The 19,338-nt window shown below is 41.7% G+C and overlaps 2 protein-coding genes, 1 long non-coding RNA gene and 1 pseudogene across 4 annotated transcripts; 1 reads left to right on the top strand and 3 right to left on the bottom strand.

Annotated features, from left to right (window-relative positions):
• Nucleotides 1-3,480: 3,480 nt before the first annotated feature.
• On the bottom strand, nucleotides 3,481-5,788 carry LOC104449955 (inorganic pyrophosphatase 2). Of its 2 annotated transcripts, XM_010064294.3 has the most exons (5): nucleotides 5,591-5,788; nucleotides 5,137-5,276; nucleotides 4,662-4,783; nucleotides 4,365-4,569; nucleotides 3,481-4,021 (listed from the first exon to the last, which is right to left on the bottom strand). In XM_010064294.3, exons 2-5 carry the CDS (start codon nucleotides 5,272-5,274, stop codon nucleotides 3,677-3,679), a joined length of 810 nt encoding a protein of 269 aa, XP_010062596.2. In that variant the 5' UTR covers nucleotides 5,275-5,276; nucleotides 5,591-5,788; the 3' UTR covers nucleotides 3,481-3,676. The 2 variants fall into 2 exon arrangements, with proteins under 2 accessions (XP_010062596.2, XP_010062598.2); XM_010064296.3 differs by lacking the exon at nucleotides 5,591-5,788 and having other exon boundaries at nucleotides 5,137-5,379.
• Nucleotides 5,789-7,767: 1,979 nt separating this feature from the next.
• On the bottom strand, nucleotides 7,768-10,010 carry LOC104449954 (inorganic pyrophosphatase 2). Its single transcript, XM_010064293.3, has 4 exons — nucleotides 9,718-10,010; nucleotides 9,284-9,405; nucleotides 8,982-9,183; nucleotides 7,768-8,553 (listed from the first exon to the last, which is right to left on the bottom strand). The coding sequence occupies exons 1-4, from the start codon at nucleotides 9,853-9,855 to the stop codon at nucleotides 8,185-8,187; spliced, it is 831 nt and encodes a 276-aa protein (XP_010062595.2). The 5' UTR covers nucleotides 9,856-10,010; the 3' UTR covers nucleotides 7,768-8,184.
• A 678-nt stretch (nucleotides 10,011-10,688) lies between these two features.
• On the top strand, nucleotides 10,689-11,285 carry LOC120294613. Its single transcript, XR_005551852.1, has 2 exons — nucleotides 10,689-10,949; nucleotides 11,039-11,285. It is a non-coding gene; the product is annotated as an uncharacterized LOC120294613 (long non-coding RNA).
• Nucleotides 11,286-15,052: 3,767 nt separating this feature from the next.
• On the bottom strand, nucleotides 15,053-17,383 carry LOC104452028 (annotated as a pseudogene).
• Nucleotides 17,384-19,338: the final 1,955 nt, after the last annotated feature.

The following is a 19,338-nucleotide window of genomic DNA, read 5'->3' as shown; positions in this document are numbered from 1 at the left end:
TTGTGATTTTTAATCCATTCTCGTGATGATATAGACCCAAATCATTCGATTTTTTTTTTTTAATCTTTTGCCGGAAACAACCTAATCGTTCATCATCAATTATCATCACCAAGAAATGAACATGTCAATCCCACCTTTAACGCGGTCAACAGGCACATGGATGCTCTTCTTGTCTTCTTTTCTTCTCTTTTTCCCCTCAAATGAGGCAACCGCACATGGGCGCTGGTTAGGTGGTCCAAGGTTGATCATTAAGTTTCCAGGTTAATAACTTGCACTTTTTGGGGGGTAAAAAGCTCAAATTGCTCTCGAGGTATCTGAACCATAGACGCTGCGATCTAGCTGGTATTTTTGCCATGTTAAGCCCGAGTATTAAATGCTGCCAGGACCTCCGTTTGTCTCAGGAGGACATATAAGAGGAGGCAAAATGGTACAAAGGCTCGGTTGGAACGGTTTGCAAAGTGCGCTGCGCGAATCTTTTATTCACCAAGAACAAAAAGATGCTACCATCTTGCACCAGTACCCGTCGCGATGATAGGCCTTTCCCTGCTCTGCGTTTAACGATTCTTTGTGAAGTGGATTATTTCCAAGGAGACAGCTAGCTGGTTAACCATGCTTTATAAGCCGATCACACAGTACAGAACCGGCACGCATCATTCTGCCTTTGCTCACATACATGGAAGTGCGCCGGTCTCCAGATCGTTATCACGGCGAGGGCCGCCCTGGCAAGACGGCGACGGAGCGACATCTTGTAGGGACCTTTCGCAATCTTTAGCTTTCCCTAGGATAGTAATGGGGGACTGACCACGTTAGATTTTAATCAAGACCAACACGGAATGCCCTCGAAACTCGACGTACGACATGGTCTCCCCGTAATGCAATATCAGATTTTACACGAGAATGGAAAAAGAGTACCGAGTCCTAGGGGGAAATAATTAGGAGTAGTGGGTTCCCGGTTCGTATGGGTGGGGCCGTGGAAGTCCTGAACTTCGTACCCAATCATGGACGACCGGAGCTGCACATGTTGGGAGGGGAAAGGGGGTTCTTTGTCTCTCTGCTTCTTTTTTGCATGAGCTTTTTCGCGCTTGTCTCGATCTCGAGCGAATCCGGGAATCTGCTTGAAAGTTAAAACAAGGGAAGAGGGACGGGCACCCGTGGCCGCATTCGCTCTCGTTTGGGCCATGATAGGCCGAGCGGTTCTGCATAAACCCATCCGAAGCCCGAGGGGCTGCTTGTTTGCACTATGATCAGGCCTCGTTAGCCATCTAGTACATCGTCACGGGAATTGGTAGTAAACGGCTCGAATAAAGCATTTCAAATGAGAGCCCGTAAAGCCGCAATTAGTTGATAACCTACTTGAAGAAAAGTTGATAAGTCGCTCGAATAAGAATGGGTAACTTCATATGATAGTTGGTGAATTTGAAGCGTTGCTAATGAAGGTAAAAAAAAGGAGTTTGTAAAAGATAAGAGAAAATATTTTAGTAGAGATAAGAGAAGTTGGTAATTTAAAAATAAAAATAAAAGTAAACATCGGTAACTAATTCAAAAGAAGCACCTCAAAATGGGAGCTGATAAACCCAAAATTAGTTAGCTGGAGAAAATTGGCAAGCCACTTAAATAAGAGGTTTTCAAATTTTATGGTATGGACAGGAAAGCAAAACAAGTAAGAGATTTTTTTTTTTTTTTTTAATCAGAGACAAAAGAAGTAGATAAGTAAAAGAAAGAAAAAAACTAAATAAATATCAGTAACTAACTCGAAAAATAGTTGGTAAAGCAGAACTAATTAGTAACTTGATTGAAGAAAAGTTAGCAATCACTCTAATTAAAGTTAATAATTTCTAAAAAGAGTTGCTAAATTTAATGGGTTAGTAAGTGAGGTAAATAAAAGTTAGTAACTCGATTAAAAAACTAGTAAATTAGAAAAGAATGTTGGTAAGAAAATCAAATGAAAGTTGTTATTCTAATGGGAGAGGGTAAATTACACAAATATAGGTTGATAAATTCATGAGAGAAAATAAATTTGAGGCATCTATGAGGAAAGACGAATAAAAGTTGATAAATGCTAACAAAAGTTGAGAAATTATTACATTTGGCTAATAACTCAAATAAGAACTGCCAACCCAATAGTCGGTAATTTAATCGGACAAAAAGAGTTGGTGGCCACTCCAATAAGGATTGATAAACTCATATAAAAATAGATAGATTTAATATGTTGGTAAGAAAGACAAATAAAAGTTGGAAAAAAAAAGTTGCATTGACCAATTATTTTAGGAGATGCAATTGATTATTTTTAAGAAAGTATTTTTCAAATTATTCATTTTTCACAAAACAAATAAGGCTTCAATCTCATATGCAATTTTCCACGATTGGTCTTCTTCTTGAGTAATGCTCTCTCATCATCGTTCTCTCATAATCTTTTTGTTGTCGTTGTTAAAATAAAAAAAAAAAAAAAAAATTGGCCATGAGTTAAGTTAGAGTACATTTCAAGGCAATTACAGACTTACTATATCTCACGTTATTTGCTTGCAAATTGAAATAATATAATCACGGCCAAAGCGGTATGACAACTTATATACAGAACAGATTTCCTAAAATGCCCGTCTCAGTGTCGCTGTTGCCATTTAAGGTTTTTCTTAAACGTTACCCCCCTCTTGATAAAATTAATCTCGTCATCTTTCTCCTTCGCTTACCATATTTATGCTAAGTTTCCTAAATAATTAGTTAATTTATCTCCAGCGTCATGAATCAGTAAACATGAAAAAACAAAAAATGTCTTTATTCTAAGTGAAATCATGTTTCAAAGTCGAAAAAAAATTGGTTATGTTTGCGATCGTAAATTGATTAATTAGTTAAACCCTTAACGTGGTTAATTTGAGTTGTAAAAAATAGTTCATTGGCTCCTTTGCTAAGCTTTAAGTGATTTTTTTTATACTAGTCCAAATCTATTCACAACCTCTTCGCACTAAAATATACACTTACTCTTGGAAAATAATTTCATTCACGGTATAGTTCATGAGCAATGTTAAAAACTTTCTTTATGGTAGAACAATAAAAAAATCATTCTTGGTCTGTTTTTGTTTTAATATCCTTTAAGTCTTCATGGTTATAATATTAGAAGGAACAAAGAAATGAAAATCCTGAATCGAATTTCGAGCTGTGTGTACCATGAATTGTGACCTTAGTTGTGACCTGGTTCATGCGATCGAGACTTCATCCTGGACAAACCTGGTCGTGGTCAGGTCATGCCTCGCCCATGGCCTTCTTGAGGCCAAGTCATTACTTTATTGAGCATTTCTCATCTGACTGGGTATTGATTTTGCTATTTGGGAGGAAAAAGCCAAATTGTTTTCTTCAAGCTAGGAACCAAAAAAAATAATAATAAAGAAGGGAATTTCAAATTAAACCGAGACAGGCTGTAGTTACTTACAGATCATTATTTTATCATCACATGCTTAACAAAGTTGAATGGTTATTTTGATCTAGTTAATATGAAAAGAGTACGGTTTAATTAAAAGCGTGTGAAAATGGCACCATCCGAAGACAAAGAAATTACTACTAAAGAGTGTTCGAGGACATGGTAAGAAGAAGCGCATCAGACGTAGTTGATCGCAATTTCATCAGCCAAGCATCATTTCTTAGTTGTTAATCGACTCTCTCCCTATCCCGGTAAGGAAGGGCTTCAAGGGCAGGCACAGCGATGGTCTGCAATGTTCTGCATCTCACGGTCCGATGAAATCGACCGGCCAGATTTGATCTCCTCTTCAGTGATTATCGCGTCGATCAACCGAAGCACGACTCGCTCCAGCTCTTCGCCGTCGGTCCACTCGTGAATCTCCGCCTTCAGCAGCGCGGGGTTCTGGCAGATCAAGTCCCAGGCGGGGTAGTCCTTCCTCGGCATCATGAAGTCGCCCTCCGAGAGCTTCAGGCTCGGGCAGTAGTCGCCGACCCCGTCTCCCACGTAGATGAACCTCTTCTTCTTGCCCTCCGCAGATACAGAGGCCTGTACCCTTTCGATCACCGCTCCCTGTAAAACGTCACGCGCATCTTCATATCTATATGGTAATCTCGCGATCGACCCTAAAAGATTCCATCCTCTTCTGTCATCGTCTCTTTTGTGTTTTTCATAGATATGAAGATGACGAGACAAGGACTGAAGTGGGGGTCATTGATATTTCATGGTAACCTGATAAAATACTGTTCTAAACGGTCGCTGTCAAAATGTCCGAATTTCGTTTTTATTCTTTCAAAGCTCGTGTGGAATTTCATCAGCAGCATGCCTTGGAATTTCAAGAACCTTCTCTTCTCAAAAGCAGGCAGCAATCAAGGATAGAAAATGAGAGAACCGAATGTTATTAATCTCTCATTACCTTGCACAAGTTTGGAGGGCAGAGACCACATCCATGAGGAGAGGACCTGAAGTCATGAAAAGGCAAAATCCTGAGCCTCCCTTTTTCCTCGTCGACAAAGCTCGGGTTGGTGGTGATCTGGGAGAAACACTCCCGTATGCCCAGATGGTTCAGGATGGTCTCGATGTAGAAGAGATTGGCATCGCTTAAAATCCGTAACTCGCACCTGAAAAATTCGATCCAGAAAAAAGATAACCCCGCACTCGATTTCTTTGTTCCAAAACAAAGCGCCTAGCAGAGGGAGAAAATGATTTATACCCCAAAGCATGAATTGATTTGATGGCGGGAACGATCCTGGGATGCATGGTAGCTCTTTTCAGTACGTCTGCAATGTCTGCGATTGTTTTTCCTCTCGAATGAAGCTGTCCCATCATCTTGTCCTGCAAGAGTTTTAGTATATTTTTTGTATTTTTCCAGCTTTGCAGACAAAAGCATCACCCTCTGATTTCAAAAGCTTCAAACGAACAAGACCCCGCGCTTCAAGTCTAGCACTACTATAGCCATGAAAATTCTCTAGAGAGAATAAAAACCAGATACAGAATTTGCCATGGTAGAAGGAAATAGCACAAAAGTGGGGTGTCTCACAGTGCTCAAGATGATGAAAAATCCACGGAGAGAAGATGAAAATGAAAAACCAATTCTCCGGAAAAGAAAAATTCAGCAAAGGCAGATTCGGATGAACTTAACATTCGAAAAAGTAACCCAAAAAGAAGGGAAAAATACGAGGACTCACCATGAGAGAATTCCAGGGCGTGGTAGGAAGAAGCTCGTTGACCAAATCGATCAATCCGAACTCATGGACAATCCAATCGTCGCACTCCCAGTCCATGATCGTCTTGTCGAAGTCGAATACCACCATGATATCAGCCATTTCTGAAGGTTTATGAAACAAACAGCAGTTAATGCACGTAAGCTATGACGGAAGATGGAGATAGAGGGAGGAAATTGAAGAAGCCTTATTAGCCAACTCTCTAGGTGATGTTATTCTTATAAGCTAAAGAATCTTGGTCAATGTACTCGTGGGCCAACCAGTTATGAGTTAATTTGGATATATATTAATTGAGGTCTGCTTCAACTTAATTCGTATCCTTTTGTATCAAAATATTTCGACTAGGATCGACGCTTCAGTGCGGAATCAGCACGGTATTATAAAGACTGCCACACCACAACGCTCGCTGTCAGCTTACCTCTTCCTTCAAAACCGAACCATGAAGGCTATCGGGATATGCGGTGGCTATGAGCAATCGAGCACCACACACCAAGACAAATTGGGCCAACATAAGGCGCCTAATCTCCCACCAAATTCGCGTACGTCGCCAATGGCATCCAAGACGGGTTGCGTCGAGGCTGGAAAAAGGTGGCCGTGCCGGACAGAACCGATGCTCCGGAAGAACCTGGAGTACAAACTCTAGCCTGGTCTGAAAAAGGAAAAGACTACGAATTTATGGCTTTTCCACGAAACGCATGAAAGATGGCATCATTCCTTTCCAAGGAATAAACACGGAAGTGGCCACTGTACCGGGAGCCAAAAAGATACAGCATCTTTACTTTCTATAGAGACCGACTCGCATTGATTAGGGGAGGTTTTGGAAGGCATAAATATTGAGCAGCTGACCAAACTGATTAGGACTACCACCACGAAAAGATGCGAGCATTACATTGCATTGCAGTACAGACGTTCGGTATACGTATGCGAGTTCGAAATGCGATGCATGGAGCAAATACTTCGAAAGGACGGGTAAAATATCGATGGGGAGTGGGATCTATTGCGTCTTAATTTTGCATGTATCGGAAATCTTAAAACTTATTAGGAATGTAAAGTTGGGTTTTAAAATTTTAAGAAGTGCGATTACATTCTAAAACTTGTCAAATTAGCGTAAATAAGCCACTCCGTTTGCTTTGTCCCATTTGGTCGACCGAAGATGGTGACGTGACTTTTTAATTATTTTCTCTATCTTACGTGGATTAATGTTCACTAAAGCACTAAAACGATGTTTGGTTTGGTCTAAATTGACTTTTTAATCAAATAGGATGGAGTTAACCGATGGACTTGATAACACCAATTTGACAAATTTTAAGACTTGATTGTAATTTGTATAGATTTTAGAAGTCAATTATACTTTCATGAATTCCTTGTGCAATTGTCCCTTTTGCTCATATCCTAATGTTTCAAATATCCTAATATTCTTTGTGCTGATCCTTCGTCTTTTCAATCTAAACAACGTAAGGTAGTAATTGAGCAAAATGGTAGCTGGATAAATTAGCTTGAAGACTAGCGAACCATTAGAATCGTTAGCAATTGCGAGCCGGATTGGTACGAGTGTTGGTGCATACGTGCTGAACGCATACATGATTATCTATAGGCACACCGGATGCTGGACCGAGGTATAGGTTTAACTGATCCAACCATCCTATCCTTAACCTAGATAGGATAGACTGTGTTACGTTTCCACAAGTTATGCTCTCTTAAGAAACGACCATTTTCAAAACAACAATCCGCCCCTGAACTTGGTGATCTCGGGCTATAATTGGAGGACGAGTAGCCTGGACACAACTGGTCGGGAGGATCACGACCTCGCCTGGTAGAGATCCAGCAAGACTCTGGCACGGAGATTTAAGCCCTTTCGAAGGAGGTGGAATCTGTCGTGAAGGTGTTGGCAATGCGACGTTTTTGAGCAACGATGAAGACGTCATGTCGAATTCATAAGATCTGGACCTTTTGACTTAAGCTACCAAAGCACGTTGAACTGGCAAGAACGTAGAAATAGAGTCACAGCAATTATTGAGCACGATCTCCTAGGAATGCAGAGTAAAGGCGGACTACCAACTTTCAGGAGTATGTTGCGGACCGGGCCACGAAGCTTTGTTTGCTTATAAAAATTGATTTCCTTAAAAGCGACAATCTCTTTCGAAAGTCAACTCTGGATATAACTTCATTTCGGTCTTTTTAGAAAACCTTCTGGTCCTGCGCAAGGTTGGTCATCTTCTCCGTTTCCCTTTGTGCTCAAAGATCACTTGCAACTTTCCCACATTGCAAATCTTCTTCTTTGTCAATATTCCATTGGCATATTCCTTATTGTCGTAAGAAAAAGATTCTTTCTTAAATCCTCCCAGGAACCCAAATAGGCCAGTGTTCATTCTTGAGACTACTGTAGAGGAACATTATCCCAGGAACCCATATAGGCAGTGTTCATTCTTGAGACTACTGTTGAGGAAACATTAGGTCGTGCTCCCCTTGAAGAAAAGAATCTCCTCAATATCTTCGTCTGTCTCGTGTGTCGTGCTCTATTATTTCCAGGTTTAGTTCACTGCTGATCTGGCCTTCCATTCTTGTATCAATTAAGATCTTCCGTTCTTGTATCAATTAAGATCACAGCCATAATTCATTCTATCGGAATTACTCTATAAAAAAGTATGCACATTGGTGATTCGATACTAGAATTTTAAGTGTTGCACTTGTTTTCACATGCATACTTGTGTGAGAGTCTCACTGTCAAGATGCTTCAGCCTTTGACCTACCCAACAAGAGTTGCTCCAACGCACTAAAATTAGGACATTGATTAGAAATTTCCAAATTCTTCACATCTCTAGCAGAAGCAGAACCAAGCTGGTGTATTAGTATTCGTCTTGATCAGTTTTGACCATGACAATATCATAAAATCCAAAGCTCCACAGAGATATTCCCAATGCTTTGCTGCCCCAAAAAAACTGCAAAAACTATGTAAAAACTAGTTAAATCCCATAAATGTCATTGCTTTTTTTCCCATCATCGCAGAGGTTCCTAATGAGGAACAGGGAGAGCTGGGAGGAGGGCCTCATGAGCAGACAAAGCAATGTTCTGCATCTTGCAGTCCGATGAAATCAACTGGCCAGACTTGATCTCCTCTCCAGTGATTATTGCGTTGACCAACTGAAGTAGGACTCGCTCCAGCTCCTCGCCATCGGTCCACTCGTGAATCTCTGCCTTCAACAGCATGGGATTCCTGCAGATCAAGTCCCAGACAGGGTAGTTCTTCCTCGGCATCATGAAGTCGCCCTCCGAGAGCTTAAGGCTTGGGCAGTAGTCACCATTCCCATCTCCAAGATAGATGAACCTCTTTTTCTTGCCCTCGGCAGAGACAGCGGCTTGTATTCTTTCAATCACCACTCCCTGTAAAAAATCACATATATGTTATGTGTCGATGATCATTGATTGAGCCCGAAAGGTCTGATCTTTCTGTCATTGTTCTTTTGCGTTTTTCCACGGATGGGAAGACGATGAGATGAGGATTGAAGTGAGGTCAGTTTCCACCAAGATTGGAGACCCAGTTGACAGATTGACCAGTCCACCTAATCTATTTCTGTTTTATAATGTCCCATACGGCAATTGCAGAATTGCAGGTTATTATATCCCTGTTTAAGGGACAGAGGTTTCGTATAAAATACTGTTCTAAATGGTCCCCGTGAGTCCAGGATGTCATCCTTCATTTTTTAAAAGCTCACGCGGATTATCATCGCCATGCGTCGAGATTTTAATAACACCCTCTTCTCAAAAGCAAAAACGTGAATTCGCCTGCAATATTATACGCGTTTCATTACCTTGCACATGTTTGGAGGGCAGAGACCGCATCCATGAGAAGAGGACTTGAAGTCGTGGAAAGGCGAAATGCGGAGCCTCCCTCCTTCATCGACAAAGCCCGGGTTCGTGTTGATCTCGGAGAAACATTCCCGGATGCCCAGATGGTTCAGGATTGTCTCGATGTAGAAGAGATTGGCATCGCTCACAACCCGCAAGTCGCACCTGAGCAGAGAAATTGACAATAAAAGAAACCCGCTTAAATTTTTCGTTCGAAAAGAGGGCACTGAGTGGCAGAGAGACAAATTGCTTCGTTATGATTTACCCCAAAGCATGAATTGATTTGATGGCAGGGACGATTCTGGGATGGATTGGAGCTCTTTTGAGAACATCTGCAATCTGTTCAATTGTTATTCCCCTTGCATGAAGCTCTCCCATCATCTTGTCCTGCAAAAGGTTCGTTTTTCACAAGAGCATTAGGCCTCCGAATTCAAAAGCTTCATAAGAGGCAGAGCCCGAACGTCAAAACAAGCGCTAGAGGGGAACAAAAAGAAGAAGAGCAAATTGTGGTATACGAGAGATTTTGCCAAGGAAACAAGAAATTGTGTACGAAACGGCGGTGTTTTACGGTACTCAAAATTCGGGAAATCCATGGCAGAAAAAGAAGTTGAGCAGAGGCAGCCTCCGATGAACTTCACATGCAAAAGAATAAAAAGAAAAAAAGAAAAAAACCCAAACATAAAAAACACGAGAACTCACCATGAGAGTGTTCCAGGGCATGGTGGGAAGGAGCTCGTTGAACATGTCGGTGAAGCCCAACTCGTCGACGACCCAGTTGTCGCTGTCGCAGTCGATGATGGTCTTGTCGAAGTCGAAGAGCACCACGATGTCGGCCATTGCGCAAAGAAGAAGCTCGAGAAACAACAAGGGACAATGCACGAGAGAAAAACAGAGGAAGCGAGAGGGAGGTGGAGAGAGAGAGAGAGCTGGAAGGTTTTCCTAGTGAACAGGAGAGATTTGAGTGCGTAGAGACACGAGAAGGGACGAGAGAAGGAGGGACTATTTATAGCGGCCGCCCGCTGCAATCGGTACGAGGGCGAAGGGTCGCGGTTGCATCGCACGCCCCCATCGGTAGATTCCATGGAATATTATGCGAACGGGTGGGGAGGATACGTACGTGCGTATGCTTTCCCCACCGTTTCGATGTCGCGCTGTTAAAGAAAAAAAAAAAGAAAAGGGGGCCTGGCAACACTAAGGATTTCCTCCCTCTCTCACTCTCTGTCCGTCCGATCGGGATTTTGGGATGATGAATGATGATGACCCTAGACCAACCCCCAAAATCGAACCGCGTTCGAATTAAAAGAAGCGACGGACGCGCGGGAGTGAGCGCGGTTATGATCTCCCCCGGGTCGACCCCGCCCCCGATCAATCCCGACCGAACACCCGTTTTGGGCCACGTCGGTCCGAATCGCGGTCGAGGGGGACATCGAGCGGGGAGGGGCGCGTGGTTCGGGGATTTTGCTAAAATTAATGATAAAATTGGGATTTTCGGGTTGGGCGGCGGGGGGAGGGGCGAATATGGGGAGGGAATATTCGGGGGAAGGAGGAACGGAACGGAATTCGGGGAGTTGGGGATTTGGTTGGGGGGCACCTTTCCAATTCCAAGTGCACCCACCACTAGCTGTAGGCGATCGAATATTCCGGGAATGGTCCGGTCGGCGATTCCAATTTCCCCTTTTGCTCTTCCAAAAGTTACCTTAAAACTTATCCTTCTAGCCATCTATTAGCTAAAAAGCTGTCATCAGTAGTTTGCTTTCTGAGCATTAGATAAGTTTCCACACGTGAGGATTTCGTTAACCCAGCAAGAAAATTTTGAATGGTCTTTCCGTCCGCCAGATCTGCCGGTGTCGTGCTCGTTGCGACGGTGTTCAGAAGTCGAGCCCTCGAGATTGAAACGATGGAATCAGACACCCTTCGGGTGAAAAGGAGAGGTTAGTTGAATTTCTTCTGCTGCTAATTTTGGCATTTTCATTTAACCGTCCCCTCCCTCTTACATGTGTTGAGTTCCTTTGGTTTAAAGGGAGCGTCAGCTTGTCCCCTACCGAGAGCTTGTGCATATCCTTTGCAAATTACATATCGAGAAGCTGCAATGTCTATTTGAAATGATACCTATCCAGTTGGCTGTCGCACTATCATTAACACTACAGTCATAAATAATCAATGAATCCAATCACTATCGCGTTAATATAGATTAACCATTATGATTGATGTACATATCATTGCTAACTATTACAATCATGAATAATGTTATGTACTAAGATTGATCTTGACAAGTTTTTCCTTATGGAAAAATGGCTAAAAGCCAAACATAATTGTCGCGAATTTTAATTGAGTGTTAAATATGGCTCGTTATTTAAAGAACCATTTGCATAAATCCTTCCAGCACGACAATCGACATTTGTCAACCATGTCCATTTCCCCACCAACTATCCAGTCGAAAGCGGAATTGCATAAATCCTTCCCGCAAATTATTTTCTATAACGAAATTGTCTTCTAGGAAAGATTATTCGGAACCAAAATGCAGATTTCAATGGTTTAAATTTTTTATTCCAACATTCCAATGTTTTCAACCTTAATCTAATCAATCCATCATGCCATTTATATATATTCTCGGCTCTTTTATCAGCAGTGACGCCACTCGTGCTTGTTTGGGCCATTTTTTAAAAAACGCGAAAAGAGAACAATTCCATGTGGGCTAAGCCACGATTCTGCCCCTTCATGGATCCTTCGGGCTTCCTCCAACATGCTGGGTGCGTCGCCGTGTATTGTCATCATCCATGATTGTTCCACCAACCTAATTCCGATCACGCATCAGTCAAACGCCCTTTGCATTTTCATTTCCCCCGGCTTAAAAAAATGAAGAAGTGAGTAGGTGCATGCATCCGACCAGATAGCGCCTTGCGGCTAATCAGGATGCGTTTGTCAACGCTTCGTCAAGGCGGGGGTTGGCGTCGGATGAAGTTTTCTGACCGCCTGTTTCCCGTTTCACATTATTATGAAATTGGAAAATACTTATTGAACTTACATGATTGGTGAGTAGTTAATTAGGGATCTCCCATGGATCATTGTTTATTGGTCACAAGGTATGACTTCATCACAGAAGAGCAGTCGAGGGGGCCTACGCGGCCTATTCATTTGATGTATAGGGAAGGAGTTCCATGGATGCGTTTTTTATTTTAATGTATTAGTGTCTGCACATCCTATGCTCTCAATCGGTATAGTATATTTTTCTTTTGCCTTATACCCATCAATACCCTCTTATTGTTTTATATCCAGGTAATCTTGAGGTCCGGACAAGAACCTATATATTAAAAGAGGGTTGGTGTTAGATGAAGTTCTTGACCACTTTTTCCTGTTTTACATTGTTATAAAAATTGAAATACTTACTAAACTTACTTGAGTGAAGATTATTAATTTGTCCAAATACTAGCCGCTAGGGGTGATCGGGTTTAGGGTGGGTAGGGTCTAGACCTGGACTCTGTACTCGACTATGTTATAACCGGTTCTCTTTTTTTTTACCATGTTCCCGACCCTGTTTGCATTAGACTCTATTCCCGACCCACCTTGTTTTTCCAGTCCGGAAACAGGGTTGACCCTGTTTATATTGGAACCTATTTTGCATAAAAGCTTCACATAATACTCCCTGTGGAATAACAAAAAGCCTACCTTTCATTGATAACTCAATGCTGAAAACAATGGCTAAATCTTCATTGTATAACTAGTAAAGAAAAGAATAACATGTGTTCATGTGATAAAGATTGAAGAACAAGAATCCATCTTGTACAAGGGAGAATGCAAACAACATTGTTCAAGAAAGCAAGTCATCGTACATGGTACCAGTGGACACGGTCCGATATCATCAAACATACGTTGGCTTCCTAAAGTAGAAAAGAGATTAACAAAGCAGGATGCAGGAAAAAAAAATTAAGCAGGAAAAAAAAATTAACTTCAACTGCCAACCAACTCTCTTTCTCTTCTATACCACCTAATCGGGTGCATCGTTGTCCCCTTCGGCTTTCGGCTTCATGCGACACCACCACTTATGACATGACCAATTCTCAAGATTCGTCCCACCGAGAAAAAAAAACACTAGACTCGCTGTCGCGACCAGAATTTTTCGGGGTGTGAATCACCTAGGGTTTGGCTAATGGATTACTAAGTCTTTAAGCTTAACTCGGGCTCTCCCAAGCCCATACCAAATCGCGACTTAGGTTTAAATTCTTAACATGCAAATGATTTTTAATCAGGAGTCGCCACTAATCTATTTTTGGTGGGTCGATTAGAAACCCAAGTAAAATAATGGGAGATTTACTTTACTCCTACGAACTAGAGATTTATGAGTTCGGGGACTTGGTTACACTAGACTATCCTAGTGCCCTTTCGGTACATTTTTATTTCATTTTTAAAAAATGTTTGGCAATTGAATTGATTTAACTTCCTAACATGTGAGGTGATCATACATGTGCGCATACCACCAATTTAACACTCAAGAAAGCAATTAAATATTGCAAAACATACCTAGGAGCAACGAAAGCATCTGCATTGTTAAATCGGAATTCACATCAATGACCCTAGATATGATTTCTAATTAACATGCAATTTCAATTTTTGTTTTCACTTTATTTAATGAAAATCATGACTTATGCAATGCATGTTAATAATCTAATATGACATGGCAGCATGACCTAAACTATATGACATGAAGAAATGCAATCTAAATGACATAATTCTAATGACATGCAATGCAATGCAATGACATACAAAATTATTTAAACTAAGATGACATGCCGCATATAATTTAGCACGCGAGTTATATGTCATGAGACATTTATTAAATGTTTTAGTCTAATGACGAGGAAGTTCTAATTAAATGAACCTAATAAAAACTAAATGACGTGCATTTGATATTTCTATTTAAAAATGCGAAAATGATCTAGCTAGATTAAAATTCTATATAATTTAAACTAAGATCCTAATTTAAACTAAGATATTATCTTAATCTAACATGTAATTGATCTAATATGCAATGACGTGCGGAGCAAGCCCTAATTCTACATGACATATGCATGATATTTTTTATCTTTTATTTTTTATTTAAAATTCAAAATTTAAAATTGCCATGTAATTAAACATGCAACTAAAGTCCTAAATAAATGCATTTTTTATATTTTTTTGAACTAAAATCCCTATCCTAGCTATGCAAGATAACAATAAATATTCTAAAACAAACTGAATCCTAATTCAAATATTTTTAGATTTTTTTAATGATTCTCTAAAACAAGCCATTATCAACTAAACAAGAAATCTAAACAATCAAGATATGCAATCATATAAAGGATCAAAATAACCGAAAAAATAACCCGTTGTTTCACAGGTCAAATTAACGATTATCCTAACCCTAATTATCACAACAAAGAATTCAAAATAACTAAAATCTGATCCGAATTCTTACGGATCAAATTAATAGTTATATTGATTCAACACTTAAACTACTATCGACAAATCCCAGAAATTATTATAATAAAAAAAATGATCCGAGATCTTACGAATCAAATTAGTAATTACAATAATTCTAGGGAATATCCTGTGGATAATGCCTACAAAATCCATAAAATAAAGATCACTCCTGAACTTAAAAGAAATAAATAAAATAAAGTAAATAGAAAAAGAATAAAACTTCCTAATTTCCCTTTCCTTTTCTTTTTTTGTTTTTCTTTTCCTGCTTGTAACCGTGGGTCTCCAAGGGCAGCGGGTCAATCGGTCCGGCGAAGGGGAACTCCGGCAAGGGCGGCAGCAGGCACAGCTGGTCACGGGTCAGGCGAGACAGGGGCGGCACGGGCGAAGGAGACAGCCGGCGTCGGGGTACGTTGGAGCAGCAACGTGGGCAGCCGGCGTCGGAGTATTGGCGCGGACTGGGCGGCAGCAGCAACAGGGAGGCGCGGCGTCGGTGGCCGGCGAACAGCGGGGTTGCGGGTCGCAGCGGTGTTGTCCCACGGGTGTGTAGCGGCTCGGCGTTCAGTTCCGGCGTCGTGGGTCAGCAAGCAGAGCAGCAACGGCGACGGGGCACGGGCTGAGGCGCGGCGGCGGAGCTGCGGACGTCGTAGGCGCGGGCGAGGCGCGGCGTGGCAGAGGCGAGCGAACCAGTGGCGGTGCGGAGGCGCGGCGGAGCTCGGAGATCGACAGGCGGCGTCGCGGGCGGAGCGGGGGTGTTGCAGCGGCGCGGCGTCGGCGAGGGCGAGCGCGGTCGTCGGGGGCGCGATTCGAGGTCAAGAGCGGCGGTGGTGCAGTGACAGGTGGCGCTCGGCAAGGTCAGGAGCGGCGGGCTTCGTCGGAGCTCCGGCGTCGGGGTGCGTTGGAGCAGCAACGTGGGCAGCAGGTTGGGAAGACGATGAACAGTAGGGGTCAAATCACCCCTTTTCCTTCTGCCTTTACCCTTCTCCTCTCTGCAGCCGCACTCCCTTCGTACTATCTCTCTTTCTTTTATTTTTCTGCAGTTTTTCCTTTTTCTGCTATTCTTTTTGCAGAAGCAAAACCTCTCTTTTTTTTTTTTTTTACTTTTCCGACGAAGAGAAAACCCCCTTCACATGAACTCCGTACGCATCCTTTTATAGACGAAACAAAACATGATCTTTTTGTTAATATTTCCATCTCACGAATATTACTTATAACCTCTTGATCACAAAAATCCCTATATCATGAATATTCACCCCGATTTCATCATCTATTAATAAAAATAAGATTACAATGCGATTTTCTTAATTTTCAAAAATCATCATAATATCTCATCAAATCTTAATTTTTCACAAGATAATTAATTAAACAACAACGACGGGCTTGGGTTAATTTTATCCTTTCATGGGCCTAGCCCGGCCTATTAATTTAAAATTCAAAACCACCAATTCGACCCATCCGCCACCGGTCCAGTAAATAAAATGCAAAATATGCAAACTAAATGTAGCTATGCAATTAATATATTTTTTTAAGGATAAAATTAACCCCTAATTTTTATGCAATAAATGACTAAATGGATCGCCAAAATTTAGGTGTCAACACTCGCAATACAAGAACGGTCCGACAAATCAATATCTTCTTAAAACACCATAACAAATCAAAAGATCAAACAATCGGAGAGATTCGAAACCAGACTTTCATAAAATAAAAGAGGAATTCACAGTGCTCATAGACCTGAGCAACCATTCAGTTTAAATAGTCACTTGCGAAAATCAAGATCCTCACGAACCTACTTCATTTGGGCGATTCTGCGAATTAAGATGCTAGACTTCTACTAGTCCAAAGCAGGGAATAACATATGAAACCTTGGAAGATTAGCCAACCACTAAATTCAGCAGAAATATCAACTAGAAAAGGGATCAAATTCAGCAATATAGATCATATCATGGGGTAAGTAGAACTAATTAGCCGGTAGCTCACGACGAAGAGTAAAAATTGTGCTTACCAGCTCCGGCGCTGGCGTGAGGGACAGGGACTTGCCGAACAGCTCGGCGGGGAGGAGGACGCTGTCGATGGTGAAGATCGCGACGGGGGTGGAGTCGAGCACCGTGCTGGCCACCCACGAGGAGTCGACCCCGGTGTTGAGCGCGATGGAGTTGCCGGCGGTCTTCAAGGTGAAATCGTACTTCCCGGCGCCGTTCGTGGCGAGGGTGCTGATTGGGGCGTTGCTTGTCTTCAGGGACCCAATCGGGGTGTAGTCTGCCATCGTGTGGTACAGCAGGAGCGACACGAGCTCACGTCGGGCACCAACATCGTCAAGCCCTTGTCCAGCGCCGACTGGTACGTCTTGATGATGCTGCTCGAGACGAGGAGGCCCGTGAACGTCTTGCACCCGTCTTTCTCGAGCAGTGCCGTCACGTTCGTGTCCGAGGCCGACAGCACCGAGGCGGTGAGGATGGCCGGGACCAGGATGGGGGCGCTAATTTGAGGACGGAGATGTTGTAGGGGATCTGCTTCACCGACTTGGTGTACGACGAGTCGAGCTTGGACCTGGGGGCGACGGCGCTGAAGCCCACCTTGCCGCCTTGGAGGTCGATGATGTTGATGAAGCCGATGTTGCTGGGGGCGTTCCCGGCTATGAGTGTCACGGGAGGAAGGCGACGGTGGGCGAGCGGAAGCAGCGTCAATGGGGCAGCACTCGGATGGATCGGCGGAGGTGAGAGCGACGAGCGTGAGAGTAAAGATAGAAATGAATAGGGTTTTGGTCTTTTGGACTTTTGGGCTGCCTTAAAAACCGATTCTCAAACCGGTTCCCGAACCGGTCCGATTGATCCGATTCCCGAGTGGATATTCCCTTGGAACCGGTTCCTGACGGTTCAAACAGGGTCTGAACTTTGGGAACCGGTTCCTGCATTTCAACTGGAACCGGTTCCGACCTGTTTTCCGGGTGGGCGATCCGGGAACCGGTTGACCCGGTCGGTTGCACACCCCTACTAACCGCACATTATATGGGAGTAGTTTGTTACATAACAAGTTCCTCAGGAATTGTAGTAAATAGTAGATTCATATGATAATTTGAATTTCGACTATCGATCTTTTTTCATTTGAATATAGTCACATATCTATTAATAAAAAACGAGTGTATGATGGTCTTTGATGTACCTTGATTCTAATTTTTTTTTTTTTGGAGCTCTAGAAGTTTGCCATTTTAGGGTAACTTTTGAGATTTTCTATGGATCCTGTCATGTATTATTTTGATAATGAATGGAAACTTTTGAGCAAAAAAAAATCTAATATTTTCTAAAAAGCTAAAGTCAAAACGAGCTTTTATTATTCATTATATGTAGGTTATGCAGTCCTTCACCCACCCAACATCAATTTTTCAGATTAAATACCCTGAGTAGCATGATTTTTCCTTCATCCAAGCTTAAAAGTAAATTACTTTTTTTTTTTTTTTGGTGGGTAAAAGATGAAGCCACGGTCCAAATATCATTGCATTTTCTTCAAACTATTGAATATACCTAAGGATGAGCACGCAATTATTTGGAATAGATGTTTTAGAAAGAAACCAAATTATATGGAACAAAATGTTTGGTTTAAGAAGTTGTCGAAGTTTCACGTAATTCCCGTTTGAATGGACTCTCCAAATAAAGATAGGATTGATTTGGCTTGAAAATCTCCATCTTTCTCCTTGTCAGTATCGATCATATCATGTCAAATGACCAGCATTTACATAAGCAACGTACAACCAAATTCAGCTGAGAGGACTGTATCGGTAAATTGTCAGAAGTTTGTAACTAAATTGCGACAATTTAAGGGTTTATAATCAAATTGATCACCTTATGATAGGTTTTAGAACTTTTTGGATAATTTTTTCTTGTTTTTTTCCTTTTTTTTTTACATCCTAATCACTAAATAAGAAAAGTTACAAGTAGAGACTATTTTATGCTAATATGGCCGACACCCCTAAGAGTTCCCACGGCATTTCATAGCACATAGAGTTATAATTCTATGGAATCCATGCCCCTCCGCGATTGCTTTTCGCGTTAAAGTTCTCAATGTTGGGTGGCGTGGGATCTCCATGGAGCATTTTATCGCGATGAACGTGTCTAATTGACCGATTATTCAATGCTCGAAATCCTAATCATTGCCATCTTTTCGATCGGCCTGATTGAAAAAGACAGATTGGGCACGGATTTAGTGGTATCATCGTCCATCGCTCTTGTCACGTTGCCGTTAGTGCAATCGTAAAGGCGTGATCTTAGTGTCGTGGAAAGAAATGGGTTCCCTTTTAGCGAGAGACTTTACAATTAGTTTTCTTCAACCTTGCTCGGAGACAATTCATAATGGCGAGTGAAAATCAAAGATTTGATTCGTTATTATAAATGGATTGATAGCAATTTAGAAAAAAGGTGGCTCATAGTCAAAGATTCATTATGACACTTAAAGTGAGATCTTTACCCTCTTGAGAAAATATTCACAAGTTTGCTAGAGCATCGATACTTAAAATTAGGCCATAGGCACCAGATTGTAAAAGCCAACAATGTGGCTCATTTGTCTGCGATAGATTGAAGATGTTGAATCGCTAGCTCAACTGAACGAAGGTAGACTTAAAACCCAAAAAGGGGATAAGAGGGAAAAAACATTAGAAGTGCCATAATTTTCATACGATACTCACTTTAATACTAAAACTTTTTATCGATCACTTAAGTTTCAAATAAAAAAAATAAAAAAAGCTACTGAGTACCTCCACGACAAATTTCGGCAAAGATTCTTACGTGACTTAAAAGAAAAAATCAAACGTGGCTTTTTCTTTTAAAAAGCAAGTCCAATATGGAGAATGAGCTTCGGATTTTCTCTCTTGTTCGC

Source organism: Eucalyptus grandis, chromosome 6 (genome assembly GCF_016545825.1).
Source record: "Eucalyptus grandis isolate ANBG69807.140 chromosome 6, ASM1654582v1, whole genome shotgun sequence".
Lineage (NCBI taxonomy): Eukaryota > Viridiplantae > Streptophyta > Magnoliopsida > Myrtales > Myrtaceae > Eucalyptus > Eucalyptus grandis.
Note: the sequence above shows the minus strand (reverse complement) of the source record. Positions and strands in the feature narration are given on the sequence as shown.

Coding starts and splice junctions, on each gene's coding strand:
- LOC104449955 (XM_010064294.3), bottom strand. CDS start 5,274: ATGGCTGATATCATGGTGGTATTCGACTTCGACAAGACGATCATGGAC. Junction 4,784..5,136: donor CGCCCTGGAATTCTCTCATG/GTGAGTCCTCGT, acceptor AAACTCTTGCAG/GACAAGATGATGGGACAGCT. Junction 4,022..4,364: donor GCCCTCCAAACTTGTGCAAG/GTAATGAGAGAT, acceptor GACGTTTTACAG/GGAGCGGTGATCGAAAGGGT.
- LOC104449954 (XM_010064293.3), bottom strand. CDS start 9,855: ATGGCCGACATCGTGGTGCTCTTCGACTTCGACAAGACCATCATCGAC. Junction 9,406..9,717: donor TGCCCTGGAACACTCTCATG/GTGAGTTCTCGT, acceptor AACCTTTTGCAG/GACAAGATGATGGGAGAGCT. Junction 8,554..8,981: donor GCCCTCCAAACATGTGCAAG/GTAATGAAACGC, acceptor GATTTTTTACAG/GGAGTGGTGATTGAAAGAAT.